Source organism: Echiichthys vipera, assembly GCF_963691815.1.
Source record: "Echiichthys vipera genome assembly, chromosome: 21".
In the NCBI taxonomy this organism is placed as follows: Eukaryota; Metazoa; Chordata; class Actinopteri; order Perciformes; family Trachinidae; genus Echiichthys; species Echiichthys vipera.
The window spans coordinates 4043201-4070700 of record NC_139846.1 but is presented as its reverse complement, the minus strand read 5'-3'; the positions used below and the strand labels follow the sequence as shown (position 1 = coordinate 4070700).

The 27500-nt window shown below is 41.4% G+C and overlaps 1 protein-coding gene across 1 annotated transcript in view; it reads right to left on the bottom strand.

The window, feature by feature from the left end:
• The window catches only part of LOC310963200 (vasoactive intestinal polypeptide receptor 2-like), a gene marked incomplete at both ends in the record, with an annotated part of 45057 nt that overhangs the window by 10790 nt on the left and 6767 nt on the right, over positions 1–27500 (bottom strand). The window contains 2 exons of the mRNA XM_083935889.1: positions 21752–21849; positions 25920–26027. Coding sequence (XP_083792015.1) covers positions 21752–21849; positions 25920–26027 — 206 coding nt within the window. The remainder of the gene's footprint in view (positions 1–21751; positions 21850–25919; positions 26028–27500) is intronic.

The window sequence follows — 27500 nt, the reverse complement described above, 5'->3', positions numbered from 1 at the left end:
TTACTGTAAGACTGGTCTAACACTAAAGACCAGTCAGATTATTTCTTTGTGAAATCAGCCCCAGGACCATCCAGGGGTAGGGATATATATATATACACACTGTTTCCATAAGTACAAGTCCATTACTTTGCTATTTAAAAAGAAATTGAAGTATGTAGTTTAACTACCTAAAAAAAGCTTGGATTCTCTTTGTTGTAATTGAGTGTCTCTTAGTATTAATAATGTGTCTTTTTGTAGTAATTTATTGTCTCGTTGTGGTCATAATATGTCTTTTTGTAGTAATTTAGTGTCTCTTTGTGGACATTTTGTGACTTTTTGAAGTAATGTAGTGTCTTTTTATATCATAATATGTCTTTTTGTATTAATTTTGAGTCTACCATCCAGAGGTAGGGATTTAAAAAAACCACAACTATTTCCTCTACTATTTAAAAAGAAACCAATCTCAATCTACATTGAGATCAACGAAAAACTGGAGTCAAATTCCTTGTGTGTGTTCACGTGCTGGGCCAATAAAGCTTGTTCTGATTCTGGTTGATGGTGAAGAGACGACACGACATGAGGGAGAGAGATGCAACACAGGTCCCTGGTTCATGGTCGGCGTCTTTACTCTGCTCTTCCCTCTGAACAAGGGGTTCCAAAGCCTTTTCAGCTTGAGACCCAAAGGAGAATCCAAACGTACAAAAATACACTGCTACAGAAGTTCATTAAGACGTGTGCAAATTCGAGCGTGACCTGAAATAATTCAGCCTATGGGACCACTGACATTAAAATGGATTCATGCTGATGTTTGGCCGGGTCAGTTTGGCTACCTGAGAAGTTTTTCTTTATCAATATTTCCATAAACCTCACTGAGACAAACGATTTTCCAGTTTTGTGGAACACATGCTTTTCAAAAGGGAGAAGACATATGATGTGTTCAGGGACTCTCTTGTCTGTGTGTTTAACTTTCATCATTTACAATCTCAGCTCTAACTGGGCAGATATTTTCTCATGTTTTCACTGTACACTGGTGCACAGCCAATTATTTCCACACCTCGTCTTTCCTTTTCATGCCTCTGACTTCGCCAACCAGCAGAAAACAAGCAGCACATTGTGCAGAAGAACAGATCTGGATAGTGCGTTTCTGCAAACCAAAGATGTTGAATTGAAACGTTTTTGATCCTGTTCTCATTCCCTACTCGTCACATAACAACGGTCGTATGGTTGCAGTTTTAAACACGTGGTTACGTGGAACATTACTTATGTTGAAGAAAAAAAACTATTATATTCAGTTATCTTTCATCTCTTTTCATCTTCAACCACTTATCTGGGGTCGGGTCGCGGGGGCAGCAGCTCTGTCAGGGGAGGCGTTCCCAGGCCAGTGTAGAGATATAATCTCTCCACCTGGTCCTGGGTCTTCCCAGAGGCCTCCTCCCAGCTGGACATGCCTGGAACACCTCCTCAGGGAGGCACCCAGGGGGCATCCTTACTAGATGCCCGAACCACCTCAACTGGCTCCTTTCAACGCAAAGGAGCAGCGGCTCTACTCCGAGTTCCTCACGGATGGCTGAACTTCTCACCCTATCTCTAAGGGAGACTCCAGCCCCCCTCCTGAGAAAATCCATTTCGGCCGCTTGTACCCGCGACCTCGTTCTTTCGGTCATGACCCAGCTTTTATGACCATAGGTGAGGGTAGGAACGAAGATTGCCTTCCGGCGCAGCTCTCTTTTCGTCACAACGGTGCGGTAGAGCGACTGCAACACCGCCCCCGCTGCTCCGATTCTCTGGCCAAACTCTCGATCCATCGTCCCCTCACTCGTGAACTTGATCTAACTGGTAGCGCTCCTTCCCCTGCAGAGAGGTGACATTCCTTGTCCCCAGAGCCAGCCTCTGCTGCCCGTTTCTGGTCCGTCGAGGCCCCTCACCTTCACTGATACCCGTGCAGCAGCGCACCCGATCCCAGTGGGAGTGGTGGGCTGACAGGATGAAGTTAAATAAATGTAATGTAACTAAAAAGTTATTACTATAAAAGCTTTTTATTTCTTAATTTCTTAATATCCCTTCCCCAAAACTTTTAAATAGTTAACACTGACCGACTAATGTAACTTCAGCTTATTTCTTAATTTGTTCTTAATCAAAATGCCAACGTTTCACTTTGGTGATTAGGTTAATGATTGTTCATCAATCAATCATCCAATCTGGATAACGTTAGCTAGCTACAGAGCTGTGAGATAACAGACTAGCTGTGTTCAGAATCGTTCCCTCATGCACTCACTCACTCTGCCCTAAATAGTGTTTATTATAGTACACTATACTGTATACCGTAGGGAATGAGATTTCGGACACTAAACTGGAAGTTTCTAACAAATCATTGTGTCAGTAGATGCTTGGATATATGTGTGACGGAAACGGGTGTGCCCAGCATCATGTAAACATGTAAACTCATTTTTCAGTCTGTTCATGATACAAACCTGCACTCAGGAGGACAGTAAAAGGTTGTATTGATGTTGCTTGTTTATTTCAATGTTCAATCCTGAATAAATTGTTGAAATTTTGAGGTGTTAAAGTTTGGTTTTGTTAACAATGGTTGTGTGTCCTGACTGTGAGCTGTAATAGCCCACAGTTCATTTATTTCATGAGTGAGTAACAGCAGTAAGCTCGTGAGGAACGCTTGTTGGTAACTGCAGTTAGCTCCCTGGCTACAGTTAGCACCTCTTCTGCTTCTTCTTCTCCTCCGGTAAAACACTTGCATGCTTCTGCATGATGATTGAATGAGCTGTCTGAGGCGGATCTTTTTTTGATTGACAGCTAAATTAGCGAATCAGCAATCTTGAAGAATAAACATCCAGTGGAGCTTCCGTTGTTCTGAACTGATTCGGAGACTTTACGGAGCCCAAGAGACTTTGTCTTTGTTAAAAAAGACTAGCATTGTGTTTGGCGACTGTGTTCTGTCACTCTGCGGTTTCTTTCCCAAACGAGCAGCGGCAGCTGTGGAGCTTCTCCCCCGTCATGATCACTCACACTCACAGGCGGTCACACTTCACAGTAGCTTGGCGCAGCAGCTCCAGCTGCTAGCATTAGCAAGCGTCACATCATGGCAGATAATATGAATGTTGTCGAATATAATTACTTTCAGAGAAAGCACTCCATAGCCATGTATTGGACAGCAATGCAGCTCCACAACCGGTACAACCGGAAGCAAAGCTCGTCACATCAGCTGCCCCCGCTACCCAGAGCAAAGTTAATTTGCTGATTTTTGACTTTATAATTGGCATTGCACAACCCTTCTCATTGGTACAGGTCGTAAGCTGCCACAAGGAATCAGTGGAGGGAAAACACCCCTGTGCTGGAATTGTGATTCGCTTCACATGAGGTGAGGATGGCAGCATCCACCAATCCAAAGTTCTGCATATGGTGGCTTGCCCCCTGATAAACAGGAAGCCATGAAGCGACTAATCATCCAAGAGGCTCGTCTTTTAGAGCCTGTCGCCAAGACTTCTGATGCGAGAACCAGAGTGAATGCACCACAGTGTGAGTCTGAGGAGGAGGATGACTTCAGTTTTGGCAAAACACAAATGATGAGCACCACAGAAGAGAATGAGGTGCAAAAGTACCTCCAAGACTGGAGTCATTGAAGGCCCATACATTGGTCAAAGCCACCCTGCCTTCATGTGCCCCTGTCGAGAGACTTTCTGGTCAGGACTGGCTCATTTTCACTCCACATCGCAACCGCATGACTGATGAACACTTTGAACAGGCTCTTGCTGTGTTACAACCGCCACCATTTGGCTGTAGAGTAACTGATGTTACTGATCACGACTTTTGGCTTCTTGTCATTTAAGTGCAGTGATGTCCATAATAAGCCATATCCTCAACCACATTACAGAGTAGATATATTGTACTCACAACTACTGTCACAGTATACAGCTACAGGCATGTAAGCAAGATATGAAGTTGCCTGTACACGCAAACTGTTAAGTTTTCTGAGAAACACTGGACTTCACCTTTTTTGCAGTGCATGTTTTTGCTGCTGGTTCACAAAGTTATTATCAAAGGTAAAGTTAATCGAACCTCATTCTCTAATGCAAGTGTGAATTATAATCAGTGTCCCAGATAAACACATTATCCTAGACAATTTTGAAGTAAGGGGAAAGTAATTCAAAAGTATTTAGAATACATTAATTTACTTGAGTAATCCAAGGGAATACATTACAGATTACATTTTAGGACATGTAATCAGTGATCTGTAGGGGAATACATTTTAAAAGGAACCCCCCCAACGTTGGAAATTATCCACAAAGAATTCAAACAACACTACAGAATGGCGTACACACTATATAGTGCACTACTTCTATGATAGGGAACGATTTCGAACACAGCTACTGTATCATGCTAATACAGAGTTGTGAGAGAACAATTGTATCAGGATAATGTTAGCTAGCTACAGAGTTGTGAGACAACAGATTGTATCATGCTAATGTTGGCTAGCTACAGAGTTATAAGAGAAGAGACTGTATCATGCTAACGTTGGCTAGCTACAGAGTTGTGAGAGAACAGACTGTATCAAGCTTAGGTTAGCTAGCTACAGAGATGTGAGAGAACATATTTATCATGCTAATGTGAGCTAGCTACAGAGTTGTGAGAGAACAGATTTATCATGCTAGTGTTAGCTAGCTACAGAGTTGTGAGAGAACAGATTGTATAATGCTAACGTTAGCTAGCTACAGAGTTGCGAGAGAACAGACTGTATCATGCTAACCATAGCTAGCTACAGAGTTGTAGCCTAAGGGGAACAGACTGTATCACGATCTTCATCTTCCCAACATGAATGGCTAGACATGTTTTGAGTTCATTTTTTGAGCTTCATGTCACAATAAATGTCCTCCTGTCCACATGATTTAAACATCTGTTCTGTGTCGCAGTTAGTGCCAGCGGTGACGTCTGGTCTCAGCTGAATGTTTTCCAGATGGAAAACCTCAACAGGAAACAAATAGAAGCTTCACTGAGAGTCAAAGAGTGGGAATCCCACCTGGGGGCTCTGGAGAGGATCTCAGCCCAGCTGTGTGTGTGTGTGTGTGTGTGTGTGTGTGTGTGTGTGTGTGTGTGTGTGTGTGTGTGTGTGTGTGTGTGTAAATGAGTGTCTGTGCTGTTAACATTCATCTTTATGTTCTACTGTTTTCTGTCACAATGATCAGATGTGTCTACAGTGTGATTTATTAGTTTCTGTACTCTGTTTATTTACCATTAGGTTTACTAATTCACTTCAACTAACTTCGACATCAACTCTTTAGATTTAGCAATTAAACAAAAACAATCAAAACCATTTATAATTAGTCGACTAAATACACTATATACGTTGCTCATCCTGCCCCTCAACACAGGCTGGAAACACAATGCTATGGGTTGGCAAACATGAAATAATTTATATATATTCATCATTTATATATAATTTATATTTAATGCTTCAGCCACACTTCTTAGTCACAGCGTAGAAACACACAATGCTGTCACCAGATGAGTGACAACTTTGTTCAGCCTGTTTACTTTGACCCGTGTGGCGTGGGGACTTGGCGGAGTTAGCAAGCTAGCTAACTAGCCAAAAAATTAGCTGAGCTGGATGCATGAAGAGAATGGATACAGCATTCAATTCAATTTATTTACAGTGCCAAATCATAACAAAAGTTATCTCAGGACACTTTACAGAGTATGTCTAGACCAGGGGGGTCAAACTGATCCGGGAAAGGGTCGCTGTGGCTGCAGGTTTTTATTCCAACCAATCAAAAACACACCTGGTCCAACAAATCCACTGTGTGAAGGCAGTTCAGGTGATTGAGTAAGTCCAGTCAGGTGTGTTGCTTGGTTGAACTAAAAACCTGCAGCCACAGCGGCCCTTTACTGGATCAGTTTGACACATGTGGTCTAGACACTATATGACTTATTTATTATTTACAGAGACCCAACAATTCCCCCATGAGCAGCAACAAGTCGCACTTTCTTTAAAATTTAATATAATTAAAGAAGAGAGAGAAGTAAAATAAAGAAGAATAAGATGAAGAGAAGAAGGAGATGGAAGCAGAAGGAAGATGAAGGAAGAACAAGAAAGAGAAGGGGGGGAAGGAAGAAGGGAAGGATGAGGAGGAGAAGGAGAAGAAGAAAAGGAGGAGGATGGAGTAGAAGAGTGAGCAGAAGGGAGGAGGAGGAAGAAGAAGCAGAGGGAAGAGAGAGGAGGAAAAGACAAGAAAAATAAGTCAAATGTTACCAGGAGACATTAGCTGTGTTTGAAATTGTTCCCTATCACAGAAGTAGTGCACTAATTAATGTGTACGCCATTTTGTAGTGGTGTTCAAATTCTCCATTTCATTCATATAGTCCACTGTAAAATACCCACAATGCACAGCTAATTTGAGTGTACATACGATGTACATATATTATATATATATATTATCCTGTATACCACAATTCAATGCGGTCGTGTTTTACCGGAGAAGAAGAGGTGCTAACAGGCTGCTAATGGTAGCCAGGTACCTGAGAGCTAACTGCAGTTACCAACAACCGTTCCTCACGAGCTTACTGCTGTCACTCACTATTGAAATAAATTAACTGTGGGTTATTACAGCTCTACATCAACATCAGTACAACCTTTGACCTTCCTCCTGAATGCAAGTTTCTATCATAAACCGGTTTACGACTCCGTTTGTTTATATGACGCTGGACGCACCCGCTTTCCTCGCACATGTACTGACGCAAAGATATCACTATTTGATAAACCGTATATAGAGGAGAGTGGGTGAATGAGGGAACGATTTTGAACACAGCTACTGAAGCAAGACAGAGGACTGCACAGTAACAAGCAAGAGAAGAAGAGGAGTGTGTGGCATTAATTGAGCGTGGATACAATAATGGTTCTGGATATTCCCTTAAACTTGGATATTACCTGCTTATTTAAAGCTAAGTACAAACCAAAGGGTCTGTGACTAAAAGTAATAACCGGGACGGTCAAAAGGTAATCCACAGAGAGGACGCTCCATGTTTGAAACACACAGATAACACACTCTAAACAGAAAACTACACAGGGTTAAACATTCTGTAAACCATCCTCATAATCCCCCAAAGAGGGGAATAAATTCCTCCAGTTTACCTTCAGACGAGCGCCGATTAGAGCGCAGAGAGCGCCAAGACCAGCAGCTGAACCCCCGCAACTCAGCTGGAGGAGCTGAGAGTTTAAGCTGCTGTCTCGCCACAACAAGATGCTGTGTGCACGTCTTTGAACGCTCAGCTGCTCTGCAGGGTGGAGGAAGAACTATCTGAACTTTTATTGAAGTACTGATGCCACACTGGAAAAATATACTCTACGCTGAAAGTATTATATCACAGTAATGTAGTTTTTAGAGTATCAAAAGGTCCCCTGTGAATGTTATACTATTATATATTATACAATTCGATTGTTATCACCCAAAAATTAAGAAGAGAAGGGGGAAGAAAGGAGGAGAAGAGAAGGAGGGGAAGGAAGGAGAAAAGAGGAGGAGGAGAAAGCAGATTATAGAAGAGAAGGAGGAGAAAGAAGAGAAGGGAGAAGAGAGAGAAGGGAAGGTGGAGATAGAAAGAAGAAGAGGAGATACAAGAAAGAGAAAAACAGAAGGAGTTGAAGATGGAAGAGATTTTTTTTTTTCAAACACTTTATTTACCTACTAAGGTACATTTTTCAGTTTTGGCAAAGTGCTGCAGTGATACGACAGTGCTGACTTATGCACACACAAATAAATCTTTTACATTCGGATAAAGTATGACCTGCCAGGCACACAATAGGTGTGGTCCTGGTGAATGACCTGCTCCACAGCTTCCCTCAGCCTATTAGCCAAAACCTTTGACAGGATCTTGTAATCTGTACACAGAAGACACGGAACGCCAGTTTTTGATGCCCTGGGACGCCAGTTTTTGATGCAGGTTACCTTTTTTTGGTAAAAGAGCTACAACTGCCCTGTGGACAGTGGAAGTGAACCTGAAGCCAGACTATCGTTAAACACCTCTAACACATCAGGTGCTATGATGCTCCAGAAGGCTTTATATAATTCAACCATCAGGCCATCGACGCCAGGAGATCGCCGTGCCTGCTTACTCTGCAGAGCGGTTTGCAACTCCTGCATCTGTATCTCTGAGTTGGCTTTCGTAGAGACCTGAGGCAGTTCACCACAGAACCCCTCGCACAGTGCATCATTTTCCTCATACTCACTGGTGAAGAGAGACAAAAACTCCACCTCTCGCCTTTGTATCTGGCCAGTTTCTCTTAGCTCCTCCCCTGTGTCAGACAACAATGAGTGAATGGCCTTCCTCTGCCTGTGCTTTTTCTCCAGGGAGAGGAAGAAACTAGAGGGAGCATCCATCTCTGTAATGTTCTGAACACATGATCCCACCACTGCCTGAGACATGTAAAAACAGCTTTCCTTTGTCTAAAAGAAGTCCAAAAATAACTTAAAACTTCTCTAAAACATTAAATGTAGTTCATTTAACTGAAGTTCAGGAACAAGACCTTACCCCTCTCCCTTCACTAATTCCACCACTCACGCCTCACAATTAAGCAACACCTGTGCTTAAGCCGCATTAGGAGACGCTGACATCTCAAGGGAACATTTTCGAGGCTCAGGCTGTTGGTGAGCAGCACCAATGGCTTATGATCAGTCTGAAGCCTGAATTCATCTAGCCCACACAGATACTTTTCACAAGCCCACACGCCAGCCAGACACTCCTCTATCTGGGCATAGCGTGTTTCAGCTTCTAAGAGACGTCTGGAGCAGTAGGCTACTGGCTTCCACTCTTCTCTGTGGAGCTGAAGCAGCACAGCTCCTAGTCCGTAACTACTGCCGTCTGCAGATACAGCTGTAGGTCTTGTGACGTCATAAAAGGAAAGAACAGGTGCTTTAGTCAGCATTCTTTTAATGTCCTCCAAAGGATGACTGCTGCGAGTGGCCCCAGGTCCAGATGTTCTTTCTCTTTAGCAGCTTATACAACGGCTGTCCAACCACTGCAAGGGCTGGGGTGAACCTTCCCAGGTAGTTCACCATGCGGAGGACTCTTATTTTAGCTCCTGCACATTTTAAGGCAGTGGCAGCTGATGTATGGCCTCCACTTTGTCAGGGTCCGGTCTGACCCCTGACTGGTTGATGAGATGACTCAACACGCTGCAGCACCTTCTTGAGTCAGGCATCATGTTGACTGCCACGCCCTTCAGTCCTTCTAGATTCTCCAGCATCTTCTGCTGGAAGATCTCTGGTGCACTTGTTATTCTGAAAGGTAATCTTTGGAAACAGTATCTGCCAAATGGTGTTATGAATGTTGTAGGCTTGCAGCTGTCTGGATACAGAGCAATCTGCCAGAATCCACTGGCAGCATAAAGGGAAGAAAACACAGTTGCACTGTTTAGCTTGGCTGTTATCTCGTCTGAGGTTGGTTGATGTAGCGTTCTCTTTTGACTGACTTATTTAGTTTTGTCAGGTCAACATAGATTCGGGCTGTGCCTGTGCCTGTGTTCTTTTTCAGGACTGGTACCATGGGAGCGCACCATTCAGTAGGTTGTGTCAGCCGCCTGATGACACCATCCTTCTCCATCCTCTGTATTTCCACTTCCACCTTCTGTAACATTGGAAAGGGCACACGGCGTACAGTGTGCACAGCATATGGTACAGCATCATCTCTTAATTGGATTACCATGCTCACTGTGGGTTAGATGGCTGGTGATGCATTTTAGCTCGTCTACTCGCCTCACCTGGTTCATCCTTACTGAGAGTCGGCTGAGGAGATTGCTGACTCTACATCCAAGTACCACGTAGGCTGTGAAGGGATAATCTTTTCCTTTGTGAGTGTCTGTTGCATGAAAGCGGCCCAGACACAGCAGCTCACTTTCAGGGCTGTCCAGAGGAATGTCAGGTGGCTCCAGTGTTCTCTCAGGGGTGAGTGTGTGAAACGTGTCCTCACTTATGACAGTGACATCAGCTCCCGTCTCAATCTTCAATTCAAGGGAACTTTTCACTCTATCATTTCTTCTCATTTCCACCCCATTTTCTGTCCTTTGACTTGCCTTGTTGTCACTGTTGTGGTTTCCAGTTTGTGCTTTTACATTTAAACTGCACCTCCTGTACTGATCCCGCAGTGTCTCCTTGCAGACTCACTTGTGCCACGTCTTCCTCTGACTGTCTGACGGTCTGTATTGTATGCGTCAGTGTCAGGTCTGCCATCAGCTGCAGCCTGCGGGAGAGCTGTTTATCCATTATCCCGACGACGGATATTTAGCTCTCGAGTTGCTCCAAACTCACAGTGCTCTGAGAGATCATACAGGGCTCTGATGAAACATTCTGCCTTCTCACCTGATGGTTAAAACATGCCCGTTCATGGCTTAATATTCCTCCTTGGTAAAAAGTACTTTTTAAACTTCCTCATAACAATGACAAAGTCATTGCGGTCCTCCTCGTGGGCAAACATGAATGACTTGAAAATGTTTTTTGCCTCGTTGCCAATGGCATAAATCAGGCAGCTCACTTGAACTTGTCCCTCTTCCTTGTGAAGATTTGTTGTGATTCTGTGTCGCTCGAACCGTTGCTTCCACTCTGGCCTCTCTGTTGGCTTGTCAAACGTAAAATTTTCGGGAGGGTTAAACTGAGCCATTTCTTTTCTTTTTTGCCGTCTGTCTTCTTAATTTATCTCTTGCTTGTTCGTTGAACTACTTTTGACACCATGTAAAATGATCGAGGGTCGGCTTGATCCGTTTATATTCACTTCAAAGACAGCACAAACTTCTAAACAAACCGGCATAAGAAAAGCGTCTTCCGTAACCAAGGCAACGAGATATTAACTGCTGTGTGTTAGAATGTTACTGTTGCTGTGACAACATTAGTTCCTTATAAAAACTATATATAACAGTCGCCACATTCTTGCGCTTACTGCGCCACTTCCCAGGAACAGGCACACCAGTGTCCATGACCTCACACAACTCACCTGTCACCTTACCCGCCTCACCCATCACCTTACCAGTCTCACCTGTCACGTCTCTATTTTCCTCCACCTCACCTGTTTCCTCAGCCACCATCTCCCCACCTTCATTGTCAGTAAGATCATCATCCTGGTTCAGTCCCTCCTCCACCTGCCACTCAACCCCCGTTCTGTCCTGCACCCGTGACACCGGGCCGGAGGTGGTCCCTCCGGCCGAGCATGACGAAGGCTTTAGAGAGATGTACCTCCTAACCCCAGCCGAAACATTTAGCCATAGAAGAAGTAAGAAAAAGTGTATAATCAAAGTCGTCCACCCGCACAATGAAGCGGTAATTTCACTTCTAGCTTTGTTGTTCAAAATCATACTGAGCTGCTTGCGTGTCTCAGCAGAGGTGACTTACAGCCTGGCACCATTTCTTTTATGGGTGACATTACCTTTCATGGCGAGACAGCTCTTTAATCAAGAACTCATGGCTGAGGAACGGAGGCACATTTGACAGGCTGATCCGAGCTGCCAGCTGCGTCAGCTGCAGCAGCGGCTCGAACAGCCCGTTCACCGTGATCCCTGTCTCCACCAGCGTGTTCACCTGCTCCACCTTCTCCAAAGATAACACCACTGCCTTGTTCACACGAGCAGACTTTACTGAAATGAGCCCAACAATACCCCCCACAGCTAGCTCCACTGCACGAAGGCCCGGCACCAGTCTTGATGCTGTGCTTCCGTGACAGCCTGGAGAAGCCGCCAGTATACTGGCGTCTGCGTGGCCTCCAACCCGAAAAAGGCTGAGCCTAAAACACCCACAAAGATTACTTTAAAAAAACTCACCAAAACACAAACCTTACACTTGACACCACCACAACCATAATCCATTAACGATCAAAGACAAAGAAAAGGAAATACATCTCTAATCTCACCTCATCTCAAATCCTTCCATGCACTCAGCTCTGCCTCACACATCTCGAAGAAGAAGAAGAAGAAGAAGAAGAAGAAGAAGAATTCGTCACAGTATTTTACTGTCATACAATAGCTGTGTTTGAAATCGTTCCCTATCACAGAAGTAGTGCACTATATAGTGTGTACACCCTTTTGAAGTGGTGTTCAAATTCTCCCTGGTTAATTTCATTAAGTAGTAGCTATAGCATATATAACTATAAATAGTAGCTATGTTCGAAATCGTCATGCACTCACTCACTCTTCCCTATGTAGTGATTATTAAATAGTGCACTATATAGGGAATGATCAAATCGAGAAATTCCGGACACTACACTGGAATCGTTGCATCAGTAGATGTGCCGGATATATGTGTGACGGAAACGGGTGCGTCCAGCATCATGTAAACATGTAAACTCATTTTTCAGTCTGTTCATGATACAAACCTGAACTCAGGAGGACGGTCACGGTTGTATTGATGTTGCTTGTTTATTTCAATGTTAAATCCTGAATAAATTGTTGAAATTTTGATGGTGTTAAAGTTTGGTTTTGTTAACAATGGTTTTGTGTCCTGACTGTGAGCTGCAATAGCCCACAGTTCATTTATTTCCCGAGTGAGTAACAGCAGTAAGTGAGGAACGTTTGTTGGTAACTGCAGCTCTCTGGCTACCGTTAGCACCTCTTTGGCTTCTTCTTCTCCTCCTCCGGTAAAACACGAACACATTGCATTGTGGTATTTGGGACTACAATGAAGTGTACAACATATTTACACCATAGGCTATAAAAAATGGACGTGGCCTTTCCCGTTCTCTCAACTTGATTCAATCATATTTGCTTCCGGGAGACGCCATTTTGTCAGACTTTGACTCCTCCTCATTTCCTCTGACCAAAAAAGGGCATTGATGGGGGAGGGAGAAATGTCCCTCTGGGTGACGTTTACAGAATTAGCCACATTAGCTCCACCACCCGGGTGCTAATATTTAATTGGCATACCAAAGCTAACGTTAACACGGTGTGTTCCTAAACCATCTGTTGGTTCAGTTGATCGAAGATCAAACCATCTTGTCACTTATGGAAACAACACCACACAAATGACCACAGTCCAGGTTGAGATGACGGAGTTAGCATGCTTATGATGCTAATACTGACAACTAGCCTTGGGAGCGAAGTGACGGCCAGAGGAAAACTGTCACTCAAGAGACCACGCCCCCAATTATTTATAAACTTTAACCTCCAATAAAATTAAAACTAGCCTGTGACAAAAAAATCAGTGTTGTCATGGAGATATGACTTAAATATACAGACTATATATATATATATATATATATATATATATATATATATATATATATATATATATATATTGTACCAGGCCTTAAACAGATTTAATGATGCTGTGAAAACGGCCTGTTTAACATGGGGGTCAATGAGAAACTGCTCTATTGTACAACCTACTCCTAGTGGACACTGAGAACTGCAGTTTTTGGCACATCCTGATTGGATCAACCAGGAAGTCGCTGTGGTGGGGGCTTGATGTACACTCAAATTAGCTGTGCATTGTGGGTATTTTATAGTGGACTATATAGTGAATGAAATTAACAACGGGGAATTCGAACACCACTACAAAATGGCGTACACGCTATATAGTGCACTACTACGCAGCTAGTATAGTGTAAACAATGCAATCTGGGAGAAAAAAATGTGATTACAGCAAATTACAGCACTTAAAGAGATTTCCTTTTTTTACAGAATTATACTATAAACATAACTGTAAACAGCTGAGCATCATTGGAAGGTGAAAAGTGTGGGAACTAAAATTTGAAAATCAACTGACATAGCAACCTTTTTATTATCTTAAAAACATTGTTTTTGCAGCTAGTGTTATATTTTGGTATATTTCAGCTTTGATGTAAGTCTCTGTAACCACGAAGAGTGACAGTCACAGGACAACCTTCTCAGCCTTTTGTCACAGATGTCCAGAGTTAAGATTAATTTACCTTTTTTTCTGACTTCGGAGGAGCATTTGAGGTTTTCTCCAGTTTAATTTTCTGTCATTTAGAACAGTGTCAAACAGCAAGCTAGCTAAAATTAGAGCATATCAGCATTTTGTCTCAATTTATATCAACATTAAAACAACACTGTTGGTTTTGCTGGAAGATAATGAAGTAACGTACAAAGTCTAACTATAGTGCTTTGTATGCCTGTTTCCACATGGATAAAAAGAGCCACGAAAAATGTCGTATTTGTAATGTTCTAGTTAGCTAAATTTAGCAAGGTTCAGCATTGTGTAGAGGTTTACATTGACATTAAAACACATGCTTTTGCTGGTAGATATTTTAACTACAAATTTAGAAAGGTAGTAAGTCTAACTTAGTCCTTTGTGTTTTCTGCTTGGGCAAAACAAGTCTGACAAAACTCTTTTTTTCCTAAGACCTTTTTAGAACCTTGCTTTTGTTATTTGTGCCAAATTGTTGTAAAGATTATTATTACAAGTTGTTTTTTTGTTTTTTTAGATTGTTTTTATGGCAGTTTTCAACCCTTTTATTATTTAGGACGGACAGGAAATGGGGTGATAGAGAGAGGGAGACATGCAGCAAAGGGCCGCAGGTAGAAGTTGAACCCTCGACTGCTGCCTCGAGGACCTTCAGCCTCTTTAAATGCCACTGCTCTTACCACTGTCCCAATGATGGCCCCATTTTAAATTATTTGTTTAAATATTCAGCAACAAGTGCTGAAAAAGACCATGGGAAGATTTTGCACTGGAAGTCAGAGTCAAACCTGCGACTGCTGCCTCGAGGGCCTTCAGACTCTTTGCATGGGGCGACTGCTCTAACCACTGTTCCACCAGCCTGTAGCCTCTGCTGTGTCAGAGGAAAAGTAGCGGATGTGGGAGAGGTCCGGAGTTTGGCGGCACTAAGGTGCTTCTGGAAAACCATTCGACATCTCAGGAGGGGGAAACGGGGAACCGTCCAAACTGTTTACATTAAGGACGGGACGCTGGTGACCTCAGCTGATGAGGTAGTCGGCGGTGGAAGGAGCACTTTGAGAAACTCCTTAATCCGACTAAAACGCGCTATTTTGTAGAGGCAGAGCTGGAGGCTGATGGGGAATCATTGTCAATATCCCTGGCGGAAGTCACTGAGGTAGTCAAACAACTCCACAGTGGCAAAGCCCCAGGGATTGATGAGATTTGTCCAGAAATACTGAAAGCTTTGGGTTTGGAGGGGCTGTCATGGTTGACAGGGGTATCACACTAATATAATATCTGATGAAATCAGAGCTACTGTGATTGACCATGTTCTTGTCCATGGTAGGAGCATGAGGGAGGCCGGACAAAGGGTACAACCAAACATCTGTAGATTCACTGTGTCCACCATAATCCGTAGATTTAGAGAAGAGAACAGGTAATTATCTTTTTTGACATTATAGAACAGTATGTAATGTTGAGAGCAAATTACTATATGACATATTACAGTATATACTGTACCACAGTATACTGTAAGTAAATATATGTTTCAGTACATCACTGTGCCAATGTACTGTAGTATTCTAATGGAATGTTAGTCTAACTGTCTGTAGGCCTAGTATTCCATGTATATGTTTTGTAACTGCATGTTCTCTTTTTGTAGAATTGAAAGACTGCCACATGGGGGTGGGAGGACAGGTGGCACATGTACACAAGTGGCAAATGCATACGATTTCTGTTTGTTTTGTACAAGTGCTGCATGTAAATGCACAAGATTTCTGTTCTTTGTCTTTGTGTACAAGTGCATTCAGCTTCATGTCCTGAACATTGTGTTTTCTATTTTTCTATCTAGTGTTTAGTGGCTGCTCAGTAGTGTTTTTAATTTTGATTGACTTGGGGCACGTTTTGACAACAAAGTTCAGTTTTGGGCACAGATTGAACTGTTTTGAGGTGAAAATTTGGTTTTGCAAGAAGAGTCTGAGGTTTTGTGAATGTAGCTTGAAAATTGGGGTTTGTGTTCACAGTTTAGAGAAAAGGAGAGAAGCTTTCAAGAAATGTGTCTTAGCAATTGAGAAAAACTGTAATTGATATGTTGCATTCATAGACTGAAAATGCTTTTTCCTCTCTATATTGTTTTTCAGAAGCTGCATTGACATCAGTCCTGACAGGGGGGCAAAACAAGCCAAGTGAAGGTACAAAGCAAGAAAAGTGGCCATTTGGTCCAAAAGAAGCCAACATCAGTGAATCCGCATGTCAGCACACTCATCAAGAAGATAGAAGAGAGCAACACACGAGGCCGCGCACCCATTCCGGTGAAAACAAACTGCCAGCCAAGGCTTTGTCCAGCTCAGGTTAAATGATCTTTCTCTCTCTGACACACACACACACTCACTGCATCCTTCTGACATCATTCTATTAATAAATATGGAAATGTCACTTTTATTTCCTCAAATTTATTTTTATAAACTCGGTACTCACTCCTGTTTTTCGTATTAGCGCCTACAGAGGTCTTCTTATTTTTTTAGGTCTTCTTATTTTTCACCGGTGAGGAGGCATGGCCTTTTACGTGACGGCTCTCTTCTATTAGTGTCTTCAAGTGGGAGTTTGTCTGATCGCACACACACACACACACACACACACACACAAACAAACACACACACACACACACACTTCACCCATCCACTCATTTAAACACTGCGTTCACTTAATCACTCACTCAGTATGTATTTTCTTATTCAAACTATTGGAATTCGAGATGTTTTAAAAAATTGGACAGATTCTATTCACCTTATATATGCTTCCCTTAGGAAATATTATTAGGAAGCACTCCATAAATTTCATTGTTATGCTGATGATACACAATTGTATTTGCCGATCAAACCAGATGAAACCCATCAGTTAGATAAACTTCAAATGTGCATTAAGGAAATAAAAAGCTGGATGACCTGCAATGTTTTCTGATGTTAAACTCAGATTAAACTGAAGTTATTGTACTTGGCCCTGAAGGCCTCCGAAGCTCAATAGCTAAAGATATTGTTACTCTGGATGATGTCGTGTTTTCTCTAAGCACCACAGTAAGGAATCTGGGTGTTATTTCTGATAAGGATATGTCCTTCGATTCTCACATAAAACTAACGACAAGGACTGCATATTTTCACCTGCGTAATATTGCGAAAATTAGGAACATTGTGTCTCAGAAAGATGCAGAAAAACTTGTCCATGCATTTGTTACTTCTAGGCTGGACTATTGCAACTCCTTATTATCAGGCTGCTCCAATAAGTCTGTTAAGAGTCTCCAGTTGGTCCAAAATGCTGCAGCTCATGTACTAACTAAAACAAGTAGAAGAGAACATATTTCTCCTGTATTAGCTTCTCTGCACTGGCTACCTGTAAAATCTAGAATAGAATTTAAAATCCTTCTCCTTACCTACAAAGCTCTTATTGGTCAGGCTCTGTCGTATCTTAAAGAGCTCATAGTACCGTATCACCCAAGTGGAGGCAGAGCCTTCAGCTACCAAGCTCCTCTCCTGTGGAACAAACCCCCAAGTGTTTTTCGGGAGGCAAACACTGTCCCCATATTTAGTAAACTTAAAACTTTCCTTTTTGATAACGCTTACAGCTAGGGCTTACGAGCCCTTAGCTATGTTGTTATTTTTAAGCTGATTTTGTTCTGCTTAATGATGCTGCTATAGGCCTGGTCTGCCGGGGGATAATGCTTTTCTTGATACTCTGAGCTTCTCTCCTCTCTGTCTGCATCATTTATGTCTCATCAATGCATGTTACTAATTCACTTCTTCCTGGAGTTGTTTGTGCTTTGTCGTCTCGCAGGTCTCTGCTGATCGTGGTGATGCCTGCTGCCGTGGTCCTGCATGACGCTTCCTGTTTCTATTATAATCTATCACCTTAGCTGTGCTTGTTTCTACTATTCTGCTGTATTAACTGCCATAACATTGAAGTCATATTCACATTACTATAGATATTATTATAGTTACTGGAAGTGCGTCTGTCTCGGTCTTTGTGTCTGTCTTTGTCTCTCTCTGTCCATCTGTCTGTCTTTTCTCTCTTTCTCTCTCCTTTTCTTCCTCTCCAACCGGTGCAGACAGATGTCCGTCCTCCACAGAGCTGGGTCTGTCTGACGTTCCTGTCTGTTATAGGGAAGGTTTTCGTTGCCACCGTACTCTACGGGGGAATTGTTGGGTCTGTGTAAATCATAAATAAGTCATAGAGTGTGGTCTTTACCTACTCTGTAAAGTGTCCTGAGATAACTTTTGTAATGATTCGGCACTGTAAATAAAATTGAATTGAATTGAATTGAATTAATTGTTTACTGTTCACAACCCCAATCCCAAAGCAATAAACTGGTGAACTGATGAAGCCTCCTGGATGAGAGGTAAAACTGTCTTCCTAACAAAATTGTCACAGTAAGTTACCAAATATTATATGCACTATAATTAAAATAAATAGTAAAAAAAAAAAAAATGACTGAAAACTTAATCTTTTTAAAAGAACAAAACAAAGAAAAGAAAAGTTAAGCTTTATTCATGGCTAGTTTTGTTTTGTTTTTATTCTTAATAAATATTAGAAATAATAGAAAAGGAACTGAAAAATGAATATTGTCTTGTTGTCATTTCTTCATTATTATTATCATTATTAGTAGAAGTAGTATTACAGTAACATTCTGTAATTATCATTAAATACAGAAAACATACTGTAGATTCAAATACAGTTCAAACACTGTAAATATACAGTAATTTACTGAAAAATATAATCAGTATCATGTTGTATATTTACAGCAAATAACTGCAGATGTATTTCCAGTAATATACTGTAATTGTAAAATACAGTGAGATAGGGTCATTTTTACAGTAGATTACTGGCGAATCTGCTGCAGTAGATTACTGTACATTTACAGTGTATCTGCAGAGTTCCTGTAGATACAAGTCTTCTCTGTCGTTTAGGTGAACTGGCCCTTTAAAAGACCAAACACACAAACATGGAGAGGACACGACGAAGGAAGAGGCTGATTTCACGGTGGTCTGAAGAGACGAGAGAGGAGCAGAGCCGAGCGATCAGCTGGAGGTCAGAGATCTGTCAGCCAGGACCCTCTCTCTCCTCTCTCGACCCTGACCTCCCTCTGCGTTTATCTCTGTCAGTGCGTCCTCTTTGAACAGATAAACAGACGCAGCTAACACCGAGTCCGTCCTTTCACCACAGCGTGAGACTTCAGTCTGAGCGGCGAGGCGACGAAAATTAGCTTAAAGTCAACGTGTGAAGGGTTCATGTGCTGCTGCAGAGTCTCTTTGAATTTAGTCATTTCAAAGTTCATCTGCAAGTATTCTGTAAGCATTTCTTACATTTTCACAACAGAGATAAAAGCTTCATTCTTAAAAGGACAGGTTCAAGTTGTTCTTGAATCCAAACAGTAAGAAAAGAGTCAGTTTGGTGACGCCGTGAAGCAGCGTGGGGTCATGGGAGGAGAAGAGAAGGAGCTGAAGATAAAAGAAGGAGAAGAAGAGAAGAAGGATGAGAAGAAGAAGAATCCAAACAGTAAGAAAAGAGTCAGTTTGGTGACGCCGTGAAGCAGCGTGGGGTCATGGGAGGAGAAGAGAAGGAGCTGAAGATAAAAGAAGGAGAAGAAGAGAAGAAGGATGAGAAGAAGAAGAATCCAAACAGTAAGAAAAGAGTCAGTTTGGTGACGCCGTGAAGCAGCGTGGGGTCATGGGAGGAGAAGAGAAGGAGCTGAAGATAAAAGAAGGAGAAGAAGAGAAGAAGAGCAGAAGGATGAGAAGAAGAAGAATCCAAACAGTAAGAAAAAGTCCGTTTGGTGATGCCGTGAAGCGGCGTGGGGTCATGGGAGAAGAAGAGAAGTAGCTTAAGAAATAAGACGGAGGAGAAGGAGAAGGAAAAAGGAGGAAGAAGCAGAAGAAGAGAAGAAGGAGGAGGAGGACAAGGAGAAGAAGGAGAGAAGGAAAAATGAGGAAGAAGAAGAGGAGAAGGAGAAGAAGGAGAGAAGGAAAAATGAGGAAGAAGAAGAGAAGGAGAAGGAGAGAAGGAAAAATGAGGAAGAAGAAGAGGAGAAGAAGAAGGAGAGAAGGAAAAAGGAGGAGGAAGAAGAAGAAGAAAAAAAGAAGGATGAGGAAAATAATCCAAACAGTAAGAAAAGAGTCAGAGTGGTGACGCGGTGAAGCAGCGTGGGATCATGGGAGTTGTAGTCTCCATGTCAGTGAGGATTCCTTCAGTGTTCATCGTTTTTACCGCTGAATCAAGCAGCTGCAGTTTAAAATCAGTGTTGTGGACACACAGACTGAGAACAGCACATCTGGACACTTTCAGGCATGTGTCACACAATATTTGAAAATTAAATATGTAAAATAAAAATATTTGGCTCATCAGCCTTCATGGATTGCAAATTAGATTATGAAAGTACTGGGAAAGGACATGTTTTTATTTAAATGAACCTGCTCCACTGCAAATGCCAACATTTGAATGAATTCTAACTTGTTTTGCTTAACTTCATTTATTAGTTGTTTGTCTATTTGTATTACATTGTGTATATAAGAATGTATGTACATATATTCAGCATTTTCTATTGCACTTTACTTTATTTTATCATATCATTTATTTTTATTTTTCCTTTTTTTTGTTAATCCTTTATTTCTATTTATCTATGTATTTATTTTCGGTTTTGTTGCGTTTCAAAAAACAGAAATAACAAATCCACCAAGAGTTAAAGAGTGCTCTGTAAGTCACTTTATGAAGCTTGTGGCTGACACAAAGAGGATAGACGCCCCTGACAGGAGACCAAATGTCACAGAGCGTTAAATGACTGAAATGACACATTCCTCTGTTTCAACATCGTTGGAAACATTTGGGATAATGTGAGGACACAACTCAACTAAATATATAACATAAGTCTGCTGTTTTTAGACATTTGAATGCGTAAAAGTTACATTTTATAATTGTACTGCAGTGAAATAATTTTAGCACCACATTTCCTTTGATGCTAGCAAAGCCTGCTTTAATAAACTTGAGAAAATGTGAACGTTTCCTTTAAGCCTCGGTTGGTGTGTTGAGATCTGGTTTGGGGTCTTTGGAACTTTAAGCAAAACTTAGAAAATGAATTTCCTGCAGAAAAAAATGCATGTTGACCGCGGAAACCCATTTCAAAGCATTGCTGAAATTGCACAAAGTGATAAAAGTCAAAGTGTATATCAACTGAAAGAGCATAGGTTGTGCAGGAGAGGTGACTGAAACCACTCTGTGGTGGATTCTGAAAACTGCGTCTGTGGTTGGTTTTGCTGCCTGTTGGCGAACATAGAGTTCAGAATAGGTCAGAGATATGATCCTGTAACGTGTCAGACACCACATCCTGCTGCAACATGTTTCATTGTGTAGACTTTGGTTTGGAAACCTTCATTGGTGATTTTTACAGTTAAAAGTTCTGCAACTTCACACTCGTACACTGGCTAACTGCGGGACATGTAGCTACATGCTAACGTCAGAGAAACCTGTTATCTTGGTTGCAGATGTTGTTCATTTCTCCCCAATTTCAGATCACATTCCTGCTGCAACATGATGTAGTCTAAAATTATGTTGATCCAAACTCATACCCCTGCTAACTAAATGTAGCTACATGCTAACAGCAGAGACATAATCGCAGTTTCCATTTATTTTTTTTGAAGCCAGAAGTGACCAGATCGGACAAACTGACTTGTTTTTGGAGCCCGTGGAGTCGCCCCAGACCAGAGGCTTGGCTACTGATGATTTGGCGGTAAGTCAAACAGTTGCATTTTAGGGTTTTAAGGCAATTCCCTACAACTTGCCAAAGCTGCATAATTAGACATGTAAAACAGGAAGCATCCGTCTGCAGCAGCACAAACGCACACTGAACTCACCTCGCCGGGTTCATCCATGTTGTTGGACCAGCAGGCGATGGTGATGACGGGATAGACGTCAGACCAACCTGTCTCTGTGCAGTTCCTGCTGAGGTTACCTGAGAAACACAGACTGAGCACTTTACACTTTGAAAAACTATTTGTCGATTAATTAGTTTAGAGAAATTCATCGTCAGGTCTGGGAAGTTTTATTTATCACACATTATGTACAGCATCCAGTATTTTTAGACTCATTATACTACTTTAATGTCTCAATATCTGATAGCATTCAGTATTTGTCCTGCCAGTATGGAAACATTTGCTTTGGGAGAATAATCATACTCTACATTTTAAACTGAATAAATACAATATAAACCATGGAAATAAAGTGTGATCTTTAAAGACACGTGGTATCTAGAGGGAAGGAGGGAGGTACAGCCTTGTGCAACGCAGTCAAAATGGCAAATTTAGGCTTAATTTACATGTATTTACACCTTGTGAATGCAGCATTAGAGCCACTCTTCGGCTTATAATATTATATTTATACCTTTCTTCATACATAGATAGATACCTTTTCATCTTCCAAGGGGAATTAAGTATTAAAAGTTTGAACAAAACAAAACAGTGTGCCCTCATACATGTGCATACAGTGTGCTGACTGGATGCAAATAGGCCGTGCATGATGGAGGATATAGAATTGAGCATGTTAGATTTTGTATTGATGTGGGAGAATGAGTCAAAGAGAAGAAATTAAGTACTTTATAATACATTCATTCATTCTAATGGCAAAATTTCACATCCACAAATGTAAATTCAGCAGTCAAAACCAAATTTTATATTTTTCCTCCATGATATTGATTATTGACATGTTAATTGACATGTTATATTATAAATTTAATTTCTGAATCTTAACAAACGGCTTTGAGAACTTTTCATATATGGACTTCTCTAAATATCAGAACGTGATTTACAATAGTCAACCCCTGGCAATGTTATTCTACTAATGTTATTTGTACTTTTTGTATTTGATGTATATTTTTGAATGATAATATGAACCTACCTGTATGTACTTCTCTACTTTTTGTACTTGTTATTTTGCAATAAAATTGCACTTTGCCAGAGTTACATAAAATATAAATTCTTAATTAGAGCTACAATAATTTACAATAAAAACAGAAATATTATACATATGTTGCTTTGAACCGTTTATTAACTTTAAAAATTGAAATGTCAAGTTTAATAACAGCTTTTGTGTCTCATGTTCTCGTGTTAAGTGCATTTCACCGCCACCTCTGATGTGTTTCGGTTCTTATTAAGTCTCAGTGTAAATAAAAGCACAGCAGCGGCCTGGAAAAGGTCGGCCATATTGGAGTTCCTCAGCTGTTTGGCAGCAGTCGCAGCAGACTGTGTTTCTAACTTGTCTTACTGTAAATAAGACACTTGATTTGTGCTTCTGCAGCGGCGTGTGTTAATGAGGCTGGTGGCCGGCTGACAGTTTGTTCACTTATACTGAGCTGAACTCAGCAGGAGAGTACGGTGGCCAAGAGGGACCAAACACACCACTTTGAACACTTTGAACAAGGAAAGCACATTCGAAGCTGGAATTAAATGGTGCACACTTCCTAAGTCTCCTAAGTGGGCGCAGCCTCATTTAACAGAGTAGTTCATATTTGCATAATGTATTAATATTTCCTTTGCCTAACGTTAGATATTTACACATCTATATTATATATAAGCATCATATACGTTTGTTGAAATTAACTAAATTGTGTTGCCAGATCTTGCAAGAGTTTGTGTGCAAACAGAAACAGGTATAATGTGGTTTTAGCTGACTAATATTTTATATATAAATATATATATATATATATATATATATATATATATTTATTTATTTATATAATATTAACTAGTATAAGCTTACTTGCTTGCTAATGCGGCTAAATTACTAGCAAGCCAACGTAGCAAAATACTGTGGATGATCTCATCTAATTAATCTAGACTTTGCAAATTACCAGCTACATTTACAAAGCAAGCAATGCCATTTCCATGCAGTGTTGCTAAGTTACAGCTAGCTTAGCGTTAGCTTGCTCACTAATGTTAGCTCAGTGGAACCTAAGCTGTCTGTAGCTCTGCTGCATGAATCTGCCGTCGGTTGTTTCCTGCCGTAGGCTGATGGAGTGATTTGCATTTGAACAGCGAGGTAGCGTTACTGTGAATATGACTGTAAATATTATACCAACATGACGCAGGTTTAATTATGTTCAGGCTCACTGTTTTGGTCGCTACTCACAGGTGTCGCTAACAACAAGAGTTTTCTGACAGTTACACAGAAAGCTTTTAAGAACCTGCAGCAGGAGCCAAAAACTACAAGTTTCATTGAAGTTTTTCTGGTGGAATTTAACATATTAAGGTGAGTACGCTCTTAGAAAATGATTGCAGTTAAAGATTGATAACCCAGATCTGGTTCCACTTCCTCTGCAACTCAACTTCTGTCACCAAAGCAGCGAAGTTGCTGCAGACTTCACTCATGTCGTTCTCATCTTCAAAGATCATTTCAGTCTTCTCTTGCACAGCTCTGAGCAGAGACAGAACAGCTCCAGATGTTGACAGACGGGACAGAGTGTGTGCTTAATGCTCACGTTCTCACTCGGTGACTTGTGATGTTGAGCAGCCGCTGCTCTGCTGATTACGCGCCTCATCCTTTAACCACGATCTAATAACGTTCCCCGTGTCTGCAGGGAAAGAGCAGGGGTGGGCTGGTGGATGTAACAGATGCTGCTGAGGGGGAAGCGCAGAGAAAGTGGGCCAGCCCAGATGTTGTCAGCTGCCACGCGAATAATTAGACTCATTAAGTGAAGGAGCTGGAGCAGTGATCTTGGTTCAATTGGCGTCATTTTTCAAGGTGCGGTTACTATCAGTTAAACAGGTGAAAAATATTATTATAGGCTATTACCAAAAACCACACATCCCCTGTATTCAAGAACTTAAGAACTAGCAAATTGCGTTTTGTTTGCGGTTCCTGGCATTCTCTGCGTTGTTGAACTGAGCTTAGTTGTGTTGCCAGACCTGCAATTTCTCTGTTCTCTGTTAGCATCCCTCGTAACTTACATATAAGGCACAGTACGTTACGCAGGTCATTTTACTCAAACGGTAGTTTAAATAAAGTCTGTATATCACTTTACACGTACAGACTCTTACAGACACTAAAGGGTGCCTTACTGTTATTTCATGTATATTTCTACTCACGTGTTTTATGACTTTTTACATTTTAAAATTGTTGCAATCACTATTTACAGTTTTTATTACCCCACTTTTTTTTATTCATTCTTTCAGGATTTTAATATTGTATTGTTTTTGCTGTGTCCTGTTTTTAACACCTGTTATTGTTTTCATTCTTTTGTGGAGCTCATAAGAGAATGGGAATGGAAAATATGGACACAAAGTTTTAATTAAAGTAATAAAAGTAGAAGTAAAGAAAAAAAAGTAAAGTAATGAAATGAGTTCAAAAACAAACATTTCCAGAGTTTATTTTCTTCACAGTTAACTCTCAGTGTGAGTGTGTTTTCATTTTCATTGCTCGGGGGAAAAGATGGAGTTTTGTATGTTTTGTTAAAAAAGACACAGTTCAGCTGTTTATTGGTGTCAGTTTAGCCAAACTTGCATCATTTTTGGGTCAAACCTGCCAACATTTCTAAGAACTTGGCTTTTTGTGTCAAGTTTTCTTCAAAGATTTGTTTTTATAGGAGGCCTTTTCAACACCACGTGATCACATCACATTCTCACTAGACTGGTTTGTGTTCACTGACTTTTTCTGTACCAGCCCTTTTTTTATTATTGTTTTTTTAGTTCCTGGTGTCGTGACAACCTTTAGAAGGACGGAGAAAAGAGACTTGGTAGAGGAAAGGGAAGCGTGGCAGGGGTGAAAGACCCACCGGCCTGTTGACATGCACAGATGACGGAGGACGGAGAGGACGGAGAGGCGATCATCATGATGGATGGAGCCGAATGAGTCCAACGAAAGACAAGAGTTTGTAAAGGAACAGCCGGGAGGAGGTCAGACGAGCCGATTATTGAGGATTATTAAAACACAAACTCATCGAGATCAATCCTTCATTCGATAGTTTTATCCAACATTTGAACCTTTTCTACGGTGGCTCTGTGGGACAAAAACACAAGTGTTATGCCTCACCTTTTTTCCCAAACAGATGCAGGAGGGCGGTGGGGCATGGGAGGGTCATCACCTCGCCGACCGCCGCGCTCTGCCAACACGACACATTGTCCCACTCGCCGTGACATCCTGGAGACACGCACACACACCACACACACACACACACACACACACACACACTGCCAATGAACCGACAGTCAGGAAACAGTCTGGATCTTCTGCACATCCAGTAATCATTCTGAACATTTGACTTGCTGATTTGTATAGTGGGAATGAAATTCAGATTCAGAAGGATAAAACAACTACATTTTGTTCTTAAAGACCAAAGTACTGCTCTAAATGTTGTTTATACCACTCATTTTGCCATTTCATGAATACTGCAGACTTTAATCATTTAATGTAAGTGACAAATCCCCTTATTCAGAAAATTAAGCCAAATTCAAAACATCAAATTCAGAGATTTTAGGGTTTTGTGCATTGATCATAAAGTGAAAAAAACATTTTTTTTCAGTTTTCAAGCCTTTTATTATTTAGGACAGACAGGAAATGGGGTGATAGAGCGAGGGGGAGACATGCAGCAAAGGGCCGCATGTCGGAGTCAAACCCTCAGCCTCTTTACATGGGGCGACTGCTCTAACCACTGTGCCACTGACCGCCCCAAATAAAGTATTTTAAGCTCCTTGGGTTTAAGGATTTTGCATTTGCACCTAAAATAAATAATTTTTTAAGGGCCTGGGAGGCTTTTTTTTATTGTTCCCAAAGAGGAGAGAGCGTGTGCGGCACAGAGAGAAGGCGTTGGACCCAGCCTCCTTTTCTGCATTCTGAGATCAATCAGATCACTCGGCTCCTACTACCACCGCTGCTGCATGAAAACAAGTAACTGTGTCATCTGATCATGTCTATGCTGGGTCCATCGGCCCATGACCAATTCTGGACATCTATTCCACGTCCAAACTACGTCCACTGTTGGGACATCAACCATGACCGACTTGTACGTCATTTGACCTTTGAACTGGGGACATTTTTGGACGTCATTTGACAGGTGCAGGAAAATTACATGTGTTTTTTTGTATTTTTACATTTTCCTGTTTTTCTTTAACTACTTTAGTTTTACAATCAAGTTATTTATTTATGCATATGTATTTTTGCATTTATCCCTTTTTTTTATGTGGAAATGCAACATGTGTAAAATAATTTAATTGTAGCCAATCCACCTTATTATGACACAACTCTCAAAATGCAGGTCAGGAGCAACAAGCTAATGTTAGCGCCTCTGCTAGCATCACACTACCTGTTACTGCTGTTGCTGAGAGGTTGCTGAGCTGTGGCTCAGGTGCTAGAGCGGGCTGGCCAATGCTGGAGGGTCGGCAGTCCAATCCCTGCCCTGTCTTGCGTTGTGATTGTGATCATGACACTTGACCCACCGTGCCTTAGGTGCTGAATATTGGCCATAAGGTCTGTGACCCCCGAGAAGTGCCGTGTTATTAAAGAAGTAGTCTAATATTGGTCTAAATCTAATGTTAAAAAGACGTCCACAAACAACCACATTTGGACTTAAATTAGCCCGTACACGGAGGTCCCATGAACGCCAACACTGGACGT